This window comes from Lasioglossum baleicum, chromosome 11 (assembly GCF_051020765.1).
Source record: "Lasioglossum baleicum chromosome 11, iyLasBale1, whole genome shotgun sequence".
Classification (NCBI taxonomy): Eukaryota; Metazoa; Arthropoda; class Insecta; order Hymenoptera; family Halictidae; genus Lasioglossum; species Lasioglossum baleicum.
Genome location: NC_134939.1, coordinates 13,484,887 through 13,498,708, shown reverse-complemented (window position 1 = coordinate 13,498,708; position 13,822 = coordinate 13,484,887). Strand labels below are relative to the sequence as shown.

Here is a 13,822-nt window from a genome sequence, read left to right as displayed (position 1 = left end):
TCCCGAACCACCTTGAAACCACAGTTTTGAAAAAGGCATATGGAATATTTCCAGAGGTGTCGGCGGCGGGATTCGAGAACCCGAGATCACGGAGTCGCGCGCGCTCTACCCACTGAGCCACTGCGCGCCCTAATCTGTGGGGGCGGATTTATGAACTCATTTTCCTTACCTTCATAATACGTAAGACAAAAAGGATAGAGAGACGATCGTGCCACCTACTTCTCCGTGTGACTACGAATCCCCTGGTACATAATAGGCAAGTATGAGCTCTAAGAGTCTCTCTATTAGCAAGAACTGTATATTCTGTATTCAATATAGTATATTGTCTAAGATTTGCTATTGTTCTGAATTGTAGATTACTCCGCGACGGCACAAGGGCAAGAAGAATCTATCACCAGGTCTGCCTATCCGCAGCTCCTGTAGTTCTAATGTTACTCTTTATCTCTCACCACTATACACGTTTAATATTGTATTTATTTTTGTGAAGAATAAAGAATATTAGTTACAACAATATTAATGTGTTCTTTTTTCTCAACCCTGCATATGAATATTCCATAATAGAATTAGATTAATATCTTCGAAAACTTGTGATACACAAAACAAGATTCGATTTTTGAAAAATTGTCGGCCGCCTTGTTATTGAGTCGTACTACTGTATTTCGTGCCACCTCCTTGAATATCATATTCTCCTAATACAAAATTCAATTTTCGAGATTTTCGAAAATTTTCGCCAATTTTCGACCGTCTGACTTGTTGTTGACTTATACTACTGAATTTCGTGCCACCTCCTTGGACATCATGTGCTCCTAATACAAAGTTCAATTTTCGAGATTTTCGTAAATTTTCGACCGTCTGACTTGTTGTTGACTTATACTACTGAATTTCGTGCCACCTCCTTCGATATCATGTTCTCCTAATACTTTCTCAATTTTCGAAAATTTTCGCCATTTTTCGACCGTCTGACTTGTCATTGACTTATACTACTGAATTTCGTGCCACCTCCTTCGACATCATGTGCTCCTAATACAAAGTTCAATTTTCGAGATTTTCGAAAATTTTCGACCGTCTGACTTGTTGTTGACTTATACTACTGAATTTCGTGCCACCTCCTTGGACATCATGTGCTCCTAATACAAAGTTCAATTTTCGAGATTTTCGTAAATTTTCGACCGTCTGACTTGTTGTTGACTTATACTACTGAATTTCGTGCCACCTCCTTCGATATCATGTTCTCCTAATACTTTCTCAATTTTCGAAAATTTTCGCCATTTTTCGACCGTCTGACTTGTCATTGACTTATACTACTGAATTTCGTGCCACCTCCTTCGACATCATGTGCTCCTAATACAAAGTTCAATTTTCGAGATTTTCGAAAATTTTCGACCGTCTGACTTGTTGTTGACTTATACTACTGAATTTCGTGCCACCTCCTTGGACATCATGTTCTCCTAATACAAAATTCAATTTTCGAGATTTTCGAAAATTTTCGCCAATTTTCGACCGTCTGAATTATCGTTGAGTTGTACTACTGAATTTCGTGCCACCTCCTCCGATATCATGTTCTCCTAATACAAAGTTCAATTTTCAAGGTTTTTGAACACTTTTCGCAAAATCGAACTTTGTATTAGGAGAACATGATGTCCAAGGAGGTGGCACGAAATTCAGTAGTATAAGTCAACAACAAGTCAGACGGTCGAAAATTTTCGAAAATCTCGAAAATTGAACTTTGTATTAGGAGCACATGATGTCCAAGGAGGTGGCACGAAATTCAGTAGTATAAGTCAACGACAAGTCAGACGGTCGAAAATTGGCGAAAATTTTCGAAAATCTCGAAAATTGAATTTTGTATTAGGAGAACATGATGTCCAAGGAGGTGGCACGAAATTCAGTAGTATAAGTCAACAACAAGTCAGACGGTCGAAAATTTTCGAAAATCTCGAAAATTGAACTTTGTATTAGGAGCACATGATGTCCAAGGAGGTGGCACGAAATTCAGTAGTATAAGTCAACAACAAGTCAGACGGTCGAAAATTTTCGAAAATCTCGAAAATTGAACTTTGTATTAGGAGCACATGATGTCCAAGGAGGTGGCACGAAATTCAGTAGTATAAGTCAACAACAAGTCAGACGGTCGAAAATTGGCGAAAATTTTCAAAAATCTCGAAAATTGAATTTTGTATTAGGAGAACATGATGTCCAAGGAGGTGGCACGAAATTCAGTAGTATAAGTCAACAACAAGTCAGACGGTCGAAAATTTTCGAAAATCTCGAAAATTGAACTTTGTATTACGAGCACATGATGTCGAAGGAGGTGGCACGAAATTCAGTAGTATAAGTCAATGACAAGTCAGACGGTCGAAAAATGGCGAAAATTTTCGAAAATTGAGAAAGTATTAGGAGAACATGATGTCCAAGGAGGTGGCACGAAATTCAGTAGTATAAGTCAACAACAAGTCAGACGGTCGAAAATTGGCGAAAATTTTCGAAAATCTCGAAAATTGAATTTTGTATTAGGAGAACATGATGTCCAAGGAGGTGGCACGAAATTCAGTAGTATAAGTCAACAACAAGTCAGCCGGTCGAAAATTTTCGAAAATCTCGAAAATTGAACTTTGTATTAGGAGCACATGATGTCCAAGGAGGTGGCACGAAATTCAGTAGTATAAGTCAACAACAAGTCAGACGGTCGAAAATTGGCGAAAATTTTCAAAAATCTCGAAAATTGAATTTTGTATTAGGAGAACATGATGTCCAAGGAGGTGGCACGAAATTCAGTAGTATAAGTCAACAACAAGTCAGACGGTCGAAAATTTTCGAAAATCTCGAAAATTGAACTTTGTATTAGGAGCACATGATGTCCAAGGAGGTGGCACGAAATTCAGTAGTATAAGTCAACAACAAGTCAGACGGTCGAAAATTGGCGAAAATTTTCGAAAATCTCGAAAATTGAATTTTGTATTAGGAGAACATGATGTCCAAGGAGGTGGCACGAAATTCAGTAGTATAAGTCAACAACAAGTCAGACGGTCGAAAATTTTCGAAAATCTCGAAAATTGAACTTTGTATTAGGAGCACATGATGTCCAAGGAGGTGGCACGAAATTCAGTAGTATAAGTCAACAACAAGTCAGACGGTCGAAAATTGGCGAAAATTTTCAAAAATCTCGAAAATTGAATTTTGTATTAGGAGAACATGATGTCCAAGGAGGTGGCACGAAATTCAGTAGTATAAGTCAACAACAAGTCAGACGGTCGAAAATTTTCGAAAATCTCGAAAATTGAACTTTGTATTAGGAGCACATGATGTCGAAGGAGGTGGCACGAAATTCAGTAGTATAAGTCAACAACAAGTCAGACGGTCGAAAATTTTCGAAAATCTCGAAAATTGAACTTTGTATTAGGAGCACATGATGTCGAAGGAGGTGGCACGAAATTCAGTAGTGCAACTCAACGACAAGTCAGACGGTCGAAAATTGGCGAAAATTTTCGAAAATCTCGAAAATTGAACTTTGTATTAGGAGCACATGATATCGAAGGAGGTGGAACGAAATTCAGTAGTATAAGTCAACGACGAGTCGGAAGGGCGAAAAAATGGTGATGCAATAAATATAACGTAGATATCAATTTTTATTACATTGTCTTTATTTATGCATTGTAGATACATACATAAAATGGTTGAATTGTACGTGTACATAACTTTTATTCTAACTATTTATAACAAGAATGTTGATTGGCTGGTTCTGTTCCATGCTAAAGATGAGGTAGGTTCTGTTCCATGCTGAAGATAATGTAGAAAATGGTGGAACTGCCGAATGCGAAGTAGGTTTTGTTTTCTGCTAGAGATGATGTTGGTTCTCTTCCATGCTGAAGATAATGTAGGCACCGACGAGAGCGTCGGTGATGTAGGTTCTGTTCCATACTGAAGATAATGTAGGAAATGGTGGGAACATCGAAACCGAAGTGGGTTCTGTTTCCTGCTAAAGATGACGTCGGTTCTGTTCCACGTTATATATATATATATATGTATATATATACATATATATATATATTCCACGTATTTCGTAAGTATCCACTGCATCTCGCCTAATTTCATCCCCCGGACCTTCTCCTGGAACAGAGTTATCATAAAGGATGAAACGATACATATATACAACATTTTATGCAAATATAACATTGCTTTATTTTATAAACGTAGGACAAATGTCGTAGGTCATTACAAAAATAAGATTACAAAATATAATAATATTTTACTTAAACAGATTATGTAATTATTGCGCGTACAAACAATAATAATGTATTACTGTTTAATCGATACAAAATGCGTACTGAATCAGCCAGTATTCCAAACGTTCTTGAACATTTTCGTTCTACTTCTCTATTGATTTTCAACATCACGAATAAATATGCTTTTAAAGCATACAAAAACATCCCTTCTCGAATCTCTCTTACAGTTAACAAGATTAACATTTTTCTTATGGCTGATTTGTTCATTCACAGCACAGATCTTCCACACCTCTTCTCAACCTTATCGAGAAACACACAATAAAATCTTATAGGTGAGATTAACACTATTTCGAATAATACAACAAATTAATCAAATCGATAGGAAAGTGATATGTACAAATGTTGCATTGCTAATTCTTTAGAATGTGAAATCTTTTATTTTACCTGATCTGGCATTTCATGAGAAATGTTTCTCAATAAGGTGTAATAATAACATTCGCAGAAATTAAATCTTGTTCAAGGTTAAGAACTTCTCTGAATCTCGTCGTAGTACAAGGAAATAGAGAGCTACATTTAGATCTTAACCATCTTATACAAACGCAAAGGGTTTTTATTTCTTGACAGTATAAAACGTTACTTAAAATCATTTTACATTTCAACGATTCTCGCGCACAATATCATTGTATTTTATTATGCTAGAGAATTGTATATATAGAACATCCACATCTGCTTCGCACCGACAAGCTTATCTATTCGTAAATGTGAAGCAGATATGTAGTTCTAATCTAGAATTCGGTCGTACAAGGTTTCCTAAGGCAAACATCGTTTAATGTAGCGCCTGAACTATTAACTTTCCAACAAAACGATTAAAAATAGTTGCGCGGATTAACATAAAATCTATAAAATGAAAATAATATTTTTATTCGATTCTCTCCCTACATTTTTCGTGTCTATATTTAACACAATTCAAGAATCTCCATGCTGATCATTTAAACATTTCTCTACACAACATTTTGTGTTTTAAACAGCTCGGACATATATAACAAAAATTACCAATACACAAGAAGTAAAAGCAGAGGGAAAAAAATAAAGAGAACAACGGCATACCTAAATCAGACCTTTGAATAGTTCAAACTCTTCATCGGTTTACGATTTCAGTTCTGCACGGAGCTGCACGCAACCGTATGTTACGGTGAATTTAAACACTTCCCTGCTAACGCGGCAGCCTTGGAAAGCACTATCTGAATGTCCATCGAAGGAAAATTCTAGAAGGAAAATTCATTCATTGTATATACAGAAAGTTCATTGTATATAAAGGGTTACTCACAGCGAAAATATCTCCGTTATTTTTAGTAATACAATAAAATGTTTCAGGCAGAAAATGTTTGATTCAGTAGGGCAATTATTGTGAGGGAGATATTTTTTTTCTTCAGGTCATATTTTCCGAGATTTCGAGATCATCGTCGTTTTTTTAAATGGAACTACGTACTTTGACTAGTGTAAGGTTACAGCTAATGAAAAGACAAATTCAACCATGTATAATGTGTTGACCTTCAAATAACCTTCGAAGGAGTTATTCTTGAAAAACATAATAAATGAAAAACTTATACGTGGTTAAATTTGTCTTTTCATTAGCTATTACATTACGCCAGTCAAAATACGACGGTGACCTTGAAATATCGGACCCACTGAACCAAACATTTTCTTGTATTACTAAAAGAACGGAGATATTCATTGTGAATATCATCCTGTATATTCATTATGTTCCTTGGCTTACTTGTAAAAGTTTAACGTTCGTAGCAAAATCGCCAGCAAGCAGTTGGTCCCTCAGTAACCTGAAAAGTTCCGTGTGTATTTATACGAACGACTAATGATCCACTTTACACAGACAATCGGTTAATTACAAGATCATGGCACAGCAAATATGAATTAGAAAACTGAATCTGTTCTCGTCGGCGAACAGAGAGTCCCAAATTCTCATGACATCGGGTAACGGGAACTCTTGAGACAGGAGAAGCGTCAGCCACCTGGGAAAAATGTTTAAATTCGATTCAATGAACAGAGCAACGCGCATGTAATCGACCTACCTGAAACTGTAATATTGTGGGCACAATTCTTGTTGGCGTAAACGCATCCAAACTTCGGGATCGTTAGCTTTCACTTGTGTGGTAAGTTTGCTCATCATCGAGTTGATGCCAAACTCTGCTTCGTCCAGAGACTTTATGAAAAAGTCTCGAATTTCAGCCATTAAATTGGTGAAACAAAAAAAGGTATCTGCCTCGGCGTGTTCTACAAAACATTAAATTTCATTAATAAATCGATCAATGTATCATCCGGATCGTCTAGAAATCATTATACCGTACCCCTCCATTTCTGATCAGGATCGCAAGCAAAGGCATGGTAAATGGGTCCAACGATTTCATTCATTCCTTGCACATAACCCTGGCCTGGATTCAATTTTGCATACAGGAAAAGTATTCTCTCTAAAACCTCCCAATGTGCTTCACCACCTTCTGCAAGCGGTGCATAATCTTCTGCAGCTTTCCTAATGGAAACTGCGATCTACGACAAACGCGTAAAACTATTGTTAATATATCGCGTTTAGACGTATCCTATTCGATAAAACAATTTACCGTTACCTGCTGCTTTCCACGTCAGCGTAAGAACATGGTAAGTTGAAGTTAGTATTACTTTTTACCTTATTTTATCTATAGACTCGATTACCTTAGTAACACCAAGGCCTTTCCTCTCCACGTTTGCGCTTCTCAAAACTGTATGCTGTACTCTGTGATGTAAACGTTTCTGGCCACTGGCGTTTACGATCTCTTTACAAGGATAATCTGTGCCTTGTTGGAAAAAGGAGATATCTGGACAGAGCCTCCTACGGAACGATCGTATTCATTATCTTTAGTTATGCTAGATGGTTGTAGAAGCCTGATTTTATTCGAAAATTTACCTAACATCCTTATCTATCTGTAAAAGAACCTCGTTATCCTTAAAATAAGTTTGCCACTTGCTATCGGGATTTAAGTTTAATGGATGATCGTGAAGAGTAACGTCTACCCTTTCTCCATCAGTGTTCCCCTCGCCCGGAGTGACAATCAGATCCTCTGAAACAAACAAGCCTTTGTATTGTCCTGAACAGAATGTTCAAGAATGTATCCTGAACAGAAGAACAATAAACAGCATACCGATAAAAGTTTTATAAAGTATTCTCTTGCGACTAAGTGTTTCTGACCAACTGACTCTAGTCGGTGGTAAATAGTTCAACAAAAGTTTCCAGCATAGCGGTCTCAAGCCCCCTTCGTCCGGTATTCCTGGAAACAATGTGTAATTCGTTAGGCTTCGATTAAGGTGTTCTGTATCATGTGTACCATCGATGGTACACGTTAAACTATCAAATTCAGACGTACCACAGGTGGTACATGCTAAATACATATATTTTATAACAAGTTTAACACTGTAGAATGTATATCCACCAAGAGAAGGTGGCATTATGAAAAATGCAGTATCGAACAAAGCACAGAAGTTTGCTAACGCTAATAAGGGGGTGTTATCCTTTCCAGAATTGCAAGAGTATAGGATACGCTTCTTATTCAAAAGTGCTAGTTAAAAGATCAATCTATACCACTGCTTCTCCCAAAAGTCCTGCGTTTACATTTAGGAGGTATAATTTGCATTATTCTACAGCAAAGCTGCACATGTAGCTATTCTCATCAAGTTGTGACAGCTGTATCCTGTTGAATAATGCAAATTACACTTCGTAAACGTAAAAATAAGACTTTTGAGGTAGACAGCAGTCTAGATTGATCTTTTATCTAGCGCTTTTGACTCCTGAAAAACCTCGTCTTTGAGTTATCAAGAAATGAGAACAATCCTGGAATCGGCTTCTCAGATGTTGATAAAGGGCGGATACCCAACATTATAAAAATCTTACCGTGAAAGCATAATCGTTTGATGCTAACGAGATCTATTTCTTCGGCGTTCAGTACGTCTTCGAATTCGTTTAATCTGTAGAAGCGAAGTTCTTAATGAAAAATCAACGAGACGGTTAAGACGTGCGGGAAGGTTACCTCTTTTTCAAAATACTCATCGTTGTTCCGTACAGCACGTGCAGTCTTCAACGAGAAATTCGCTAAGCTGTTATCGGCATTCGATAGACGTGTGGGCGTACAGCGATACCCGTTTCTCATATTATTGTCAGTGACCTGCCACATTGACAAGCGGCATAACCGCCATGTTCTCCCCTGTGACAATTGACCGTCTTTTATATTTTATATTAAACAATCATTCGAACTCTTTATCTCACGGTACGGAGAAATCTTTCTTATCATTGCAATATGGCACTTTACTCCCGTGACTACAACTACAGCGAATGCTATAGTTTCTGCGCGAAATAATCGGTCTCTCTAACCTAACCTATTTGACGTGAATGTTTATTCCGGATCGAGGAACGTTCAACATGTATATTATTAAATAGAAAACAGCGACGAAAATATTTCTTACGATCGTTGATGTCTAAAAATTACATTGAACTAGTATACTTGGCTGTAGAATGTTAATTTCATTGTACATAAGTATTACGATGTAAATTATGTGCTATATAAAGATAATGTTATGTTTCAATCTTACCCCTTGGACAGGCAACCAGGTACACGGTGCTGCATGACCGCGTCTCTCTTATTATTGTTATCAATTAATCTTAATTTTCAGGCTTGATCAAATCAAATAGTTAGGTGAATTAATTCTTTGAACACCACTGCATCAATTTCTAGTTTAAAATCGAGATTATATATAAAGATAATCTGTACTGTACACGGATTCAATCTTACCCCTTTGACAGGCAACCAGGTACACGGATCTGCATGACCGCGTCTTCCTTATTGTTCTTATTAATTAATCTTAATTTTCAGGATTGCGTGTGATCAAATCAAATCGTTACGCGAATTTATTCTTTGAACACCACTGCATCGATTTCTGGTTTAAAATTGAGATTTTGTAAAAGAAGCTTTCAATGCTGAAGCTTTAAAATTGTTTACGCAGTTTGGTTGCCTGAACTAATATGTATCGAAATATTTAACCTTCAACATACATGAATTTTTATTCAATAAAATAACTACTTTCATGCAAAATAAATATTCGTTATAGTGGTCGACACCTTTGTTTATGCTTAAAACAATAAAATTTCATGTTTTAAGATCGTAAATACTTAAAGGATGACCTATATTATGAAATAAAAATGGTACTTGCCAATTTTTTCTAACGTAGATGACACGTAAATCAAATTTGACCGAAAAATCCTATATTTTCTTACAAAAAAAAAATATATAAAATATTTTCTTATTTTAGTATATATTTCCTTGATTTATATTTTCTTTTTTTGTTTGCTTCCTCCCGCGCCGTGAAATAAAGAATTGTTTTATTACAAAAGTGCATACCAGTGTGCATTCATTAACACCCATATCCAATAACGTTGGACAATACTTAATGAATTAGGTATCGTTTTCGCACGAGAAGGGTAACCTTTGTAAACGTTCAGTTTTCTAGTTGAGGAGAAAAGCGTGCCGTATTTCGAAAGAAGGGGGAGCAAGTGCTTGTATGGGCGCGTATGGAAAGCGTATGGTACACTCCCTCGGGAGGATTTCGCTTCCGAAACTCGAAGACGCTTCCTGTTTACGCCGCGAGCCTGAAGGTTTTTATTCCGGGGTCTGCTCGAGTCGATAACATCCGGAGAGAGGTGACTATCGCGTGTCTCGTTTCTTGAGTCTCGTGTCGCGCGTACGTACTACGACGTAGTAAAACGGGAACCGGTGGAGAGGAACCAGTGAAAACAAAAGGGCCAATTGATACCGAGTCGAAGGTAATGGGCTCCGGCCGTACGTTTCGCACCTGCCGACAGGTGGCCGACCAACAGATGCCTTTACCAACGATCAAGCTTCAGCTTCCCTCGGTGTCTTCGCCGCTTCTTCAGATTCTGATGGAAAATAACCAAACTCGTCGCCCTCTCGATGGTCGGAATGCACCGCAGATATTTTGCAACCATCACGTAGCGATAAGAATCCGGAATAAAAAGTACCTTTAAACCTTGCGTCAACAATCAAGATTTTCTAAGATATTCAATGATGTTCTCTTTAGATTCTCCACGCATATTTTTACGCTCTAAATGTAAGTTCATCTGTGATCATCCAAGAGCATAAAAATCTACAATAATCTCATTATTTATTTACATCATGCAGTTATAACAAAATTAGACTAGAATAGTAAACATATTATCATAGAAGAACTTAATAACACTGTCATATTATTTCCAACCGATCAAACATGTTAAGAAAGCAGTGTTGGGCAAATTTTATTTTAAATAAAATAAATAAACGTGTGATTTTAATTGCAAAAAATAACTAAACCTTTTATTTAAATAAAAGTAATTTAAATGATTCCAAAAGTGATCTGTTTATCAATTCTTATTTGCAAATAAAAGATTATTTATCATTTGCATTGAGGTGGAAATCAAATAAATAGTTTTTGGTCTTCTCTTATTTCTTGTATTTTTTTTATACAATGAACACGTGCGCGTTTTTTGTCTGCTATAGCAACCTTTACTGGTATACCGCCAGTGGTAGCTGCCTATAAAAAAATACAATTTAGTTTATTACTTGTTGATACAAATAATAATTGAAATTGTATTTGTAAATAACAATTAACTTTATTATTTTAAATAATTCTATATAGACTTGCACAAATAACAATGATTATTTTTGCTTTTTATTTGAATATTCAAATAACAAATGACTTGTTATTTAAATTTTTATTTAAATTAATTTTCTTTATTGCCCAACACTGCAAGAAAATTTCCATTTTGCATAAAGATGCGCTGTTTACTAATCAATTACTGAACATATAAGTATTTTACGAGGTGCTATAGAAGAAATTTGGAGTCTCGTTTCTGTAATTTTGCTCATTAAAACATCTGCGTCAGATCAACAACGACCGTGGTTGAAAACCGGAAAGCGCATCAATACGAAGAAAAGAAAATTAATTACAGGTCAGAGTGTCGACGAATAATACAATGCCTCATAAATACAGAAAGGTTTCGCGGATATATAAAATCTGCGCGAGCTCGAAGGACCGTGAAAGTTCGCTGCTCGTCGCGGGTTTTGTGCGTTCTTTATGCACCGCCATTGACCACCGACCGACGACGAATCGTTTCGCAAAGATGGATACCGAGACGAATCAACACAAGAAGGACAACACGTACGAAGTCGAGGAAGTTCTCCAAAAGCAACGATATGGCACTGACATGAACTATAAGCACCAACTTTGGTATACGCGCATCTTGGGGCACAGTTTGTTGCAAATAGGCTGGGTGATCGGCATGTACACCGCGGTCTACCACGCTCAGATCGCTACTATTTTATGGGGTGAGTGCCGCTTAACCCTCGTCCGTCCCTCCTGCCAATTTAACACAGGTTTCTTCCACTGTTCTTTTATTTGTAGGCAAATTTTCCCGAAACTTCGTTTACTTCTGCCGCGCGTGGTTTTCCACGCGTATGTTTTTATTTTTATTTTTACTGAAAAACCCAAGATGTAAATGTTAGCTCATTATTATTATTATTACCTTGTTGTTTCATCGATCTTTTTGCAACCGTGTCAATTTGACACCGAGGGACAGATTCAGTTCGTGAAACGAGGGACGGATGAGCGATAGGTCCTTCCATAACAAAAAATTGTGTGGATCCAAGTTTGAATCGCGAGTGTACCTGCTCGGTCATTTCTAAATTGATTTTCGCAGGGGTCCTCGTTGGATTCCTCGCGTTCTTGATGGGAATATGTCTCGGCGCGCACAGGTATCTCACCCACAGGTCTTTCAAGCCGACACCTATTCTGAAACTGTTCCTTGTCTTTTTCCAGACAATGGCCGGTCAGGTAAACGCGCTAGATGTTCTCGCAACGGTTCCCGACGATCAAAAAATTCCTGTTAATTTCAGAACAGCATGTTCACGTGGGCGAGGGATCATGTCCTGCACCACAAGTACAGCGACACGGACGCCGACCCCCATAACTCGACCAGAGGGCTCTTCTTCGCTCACATGGGCTGGCTGATGTTGAAGAAACACCCCCTGCTGCTACAGAAGCAACTTGAGAATGACTGGTCCGAGCTGACCAACGACAAACTGATAATGTTTCAGCACAAGTGAATGTCAATTTATTCTATCGGCCTTTCCACGTTTCCGCGGAGACGTTTGATCGGTGATTTCTCGACGGGTCTCGTTTCAGCTACTTCTTGTTTGTCTACATCCCAATCGCGGTCATACTACCTGTGTCGGTACCGGTGTATTTTTGGAACGAATCATTGTGGAACTCTTTCTTCGTGGCATATCTTCTGCAGTACGTTACCAACTTGCACATTACGTGGTCTATCAATTCAGCGGCGCATAGGTGGGGACCGAAACCATACGACACGTGAGTCTACGACGCTGCTGCTCCTCGAATTCGAACGGAATGGACCGCGGACATTCTATGAAAGATATCGTTTTCAAATTGCCACTGTACATTGTTTGTGTCGTTATTTCAGGAGGATCAAAGCGGTGCAGTCGATACTCGTCACGGTGCTGACGATAGGCGACGGCTACCACAACTTCCATCACTCTTTCCCGTGGGACTATCGAATGACGAACCAACCGTTCTGCATACCCGCTAAGGTGCTCGACATCCTCGCGTACCTGGGGCTGGCATACGATCTTAAAATGGTAACGCCTAACATCGTTCAGGGCCACGCCAAGAGACACGGAGACACAGACGCTCGAGACATCTTCGTGAACGCGGTTGGCAACCTCGGAGAAAAACAAAAGGACATGTGAAATCTCCAACGATTTTCTCCATTTCTATGGATACGAAACTGATTTAACACCTCGTACAATAGTTCAATGTTTTGTGCCTCGTTTATTAAAATCAATTTATAAAAACAGATATTTTGGATAATGGTGTAGCAACTATTAGTGGCGCCTCAGAATCGCCGAAATTTTGTTCGTCATGTTGTAACCCCAGCGGAAAATAAAAGTGTACGATATATGTATAGTGTTTTTACGCGTGAATAACAAGCCGATACTCGTTTCGAACACACAGTTGTGTTTATTACTTCATTTATTACCACGCTTATATTAGCTTGCCGAGTTGTCGTCGTCGTTATATGCGTCAAATCTTGTAACCGAATTTTAAATCACTTCCCGATAAGCTAGAGACTTGAAACTTTAAACATAGCTCAGAACTGAATGACAATGCAATATTAAAAAACAAATTTAAAACAAAACTCTGCGTCTAGGAAAAAAACAAATTTTAACGACGCTCGGTAGTACGTCATCGCGTTCAGCGATCTCCACTCCGCGCGCCAGCAAACCCTACTCCACTACGCGTTCCCACTCCGACTCATCCCCACTCCACTGACCCACTTCGCACCGAAGGAGCTCAGCGGATCAAGAGTCAGCGGGAGGAGACTCTGCGGGTTTATCATCCTTATGGAGGAGGACCAGGATCGCCTCTTTCCAACATTTGGGGAAGACTCCCCGGCTCAGGCACGCATCCAAGATGCTCCTGTAAGCCGG

General features: G+C 38.3%; 2 protein-coding genes across 5 annotated transcripts; one reads left to right on the top strand and one right to left on the bottom strand.

Moving 5' to 3' along the window:
• Window positions 1-3,699: 3,699 nt before the first annotated feature.
• Window positions 3,700-8,845, bottom strand: LOC143213285 (TBC1 domain family member 13). Of its 3 annotated transcripts, none has more exons than XR_013009938.1 (11): window positions 8,297-8,845; window positions 8,161-8,234; window positions 7,415-7,540; window positions 7,180-7,333; window positions 6,948-7,104; window positions 6,587-6,785; window positions 6,311-6,512; window positions 6,128-6,250; window positions 6,001-6,058; window positions 5,331-5,488; window positions 3,700-4,107 (listed from the first exon to the last, which is right to left on the bottom strand). XR_013009938.1 is itself a non-coding variant. In XM_076432989.1 (10 exons), exons 1-10 carry the CDS (start codon window positions 8,314-8,316, stop codon window positions 5,411-5,413), a joined length of 1,191 nt encoding a protein of 396 aa, XP_076289104.1. In that variant the 5' UTR covers window positions 8,317-8,845; the 3' UTR covers window positions 5,124-5,410. The 3 variants fall into 3 exon arrangements, 1 of the variants encoding a protein (XP_076289104.1); XR_013009937.1 differs by lacking the exon at window positions 3,700-4,107 and adding an exon at window positions 4,173-4,523; XM_076432989.1 differs by lacking the exon at window positions 3,700-4,107 and having other exon boundaries at window positions 5,124-5,488.
• Window positions 8,846-11,325: 2,480 nt separating this feature from the next.
• LOC143213286 (acyl-CoA Delta-9 desaturase-like) lies at window positions 11,326-13,481 on the top strand. 2 transcript variants are annotated; one of them, XM_076432992.1, is made up of 6 exons: window positions 11,326-11,641; window positions 12,013-12,067; window positions 12,132-12,146; window positions 12,209-12,414; window positions 12,498-12,683; window positions 12,796-13,481. In XM_076432992.1, exons 1-6 carry the CDS (start codon window positions 11,637-11,639, stop codon window positions 13,079-13,081), a joined length of 753 nt encoding a protein of 250 aa, XP_076289107.1. In that variant the 5' UTR covers window positions 11,326-11,636; the 3' UTR covers window positions 13,082-13,481. The 2 variants fall into 2 exon arrangements, with proteins under 2 accessions (XP_076289107.1, XP_076289106.1); XM_076432991.1 differs by having other exon boundaries at window positions 12,013-12,146; window positions 12,796-13,470.
• Window positions 13,482-13,822: the final 341 nt, after the last annotated feature.

Bases quoted from the DNA above. Each gene is read 5' to 3' on its own strand.
- LOC143213285 (XM_076432989.1), bottom strand. From the start codon at position 8,316: ATGAGTATTTTGAAAAAGAG. The intron at 6,513-6,586 runs GTACGGTATAAT...AATGTTTTGTAG, and splicing joins TCCTGATCAGAAATGGAGGG to AACACGCCGAGGCAGATACC. The intron at 5,489-6,000 runs GTAAGCCAAGGA...TTTTCCTTCTAG, and splicing joins CGAACGTTAAACTTTTACAA to AATTTTCCTTCGATGGACAT.
- LOC143213286 (XM_076432991.1), top strand. From the start codon at position 11,437: ATGGATACCGAGACGAATCAACACAAGAAGGACAACACGTACGAAGTC. The intron at 11,642-12,012 runs GTGAGTGCCGCT...TGATTTTCGCAG, and splicing joins GATCGCTACTATTTTATGGG to GGGTCCTCGTTGGATTCCTC. The intron at 12,147-12,208 runs GTAAACGCGCTA...TGTTAATTTCAG, and splicing joins TCCAGACAATGGCCGGTCAG to AACAGCATGTTCACGTGGGC.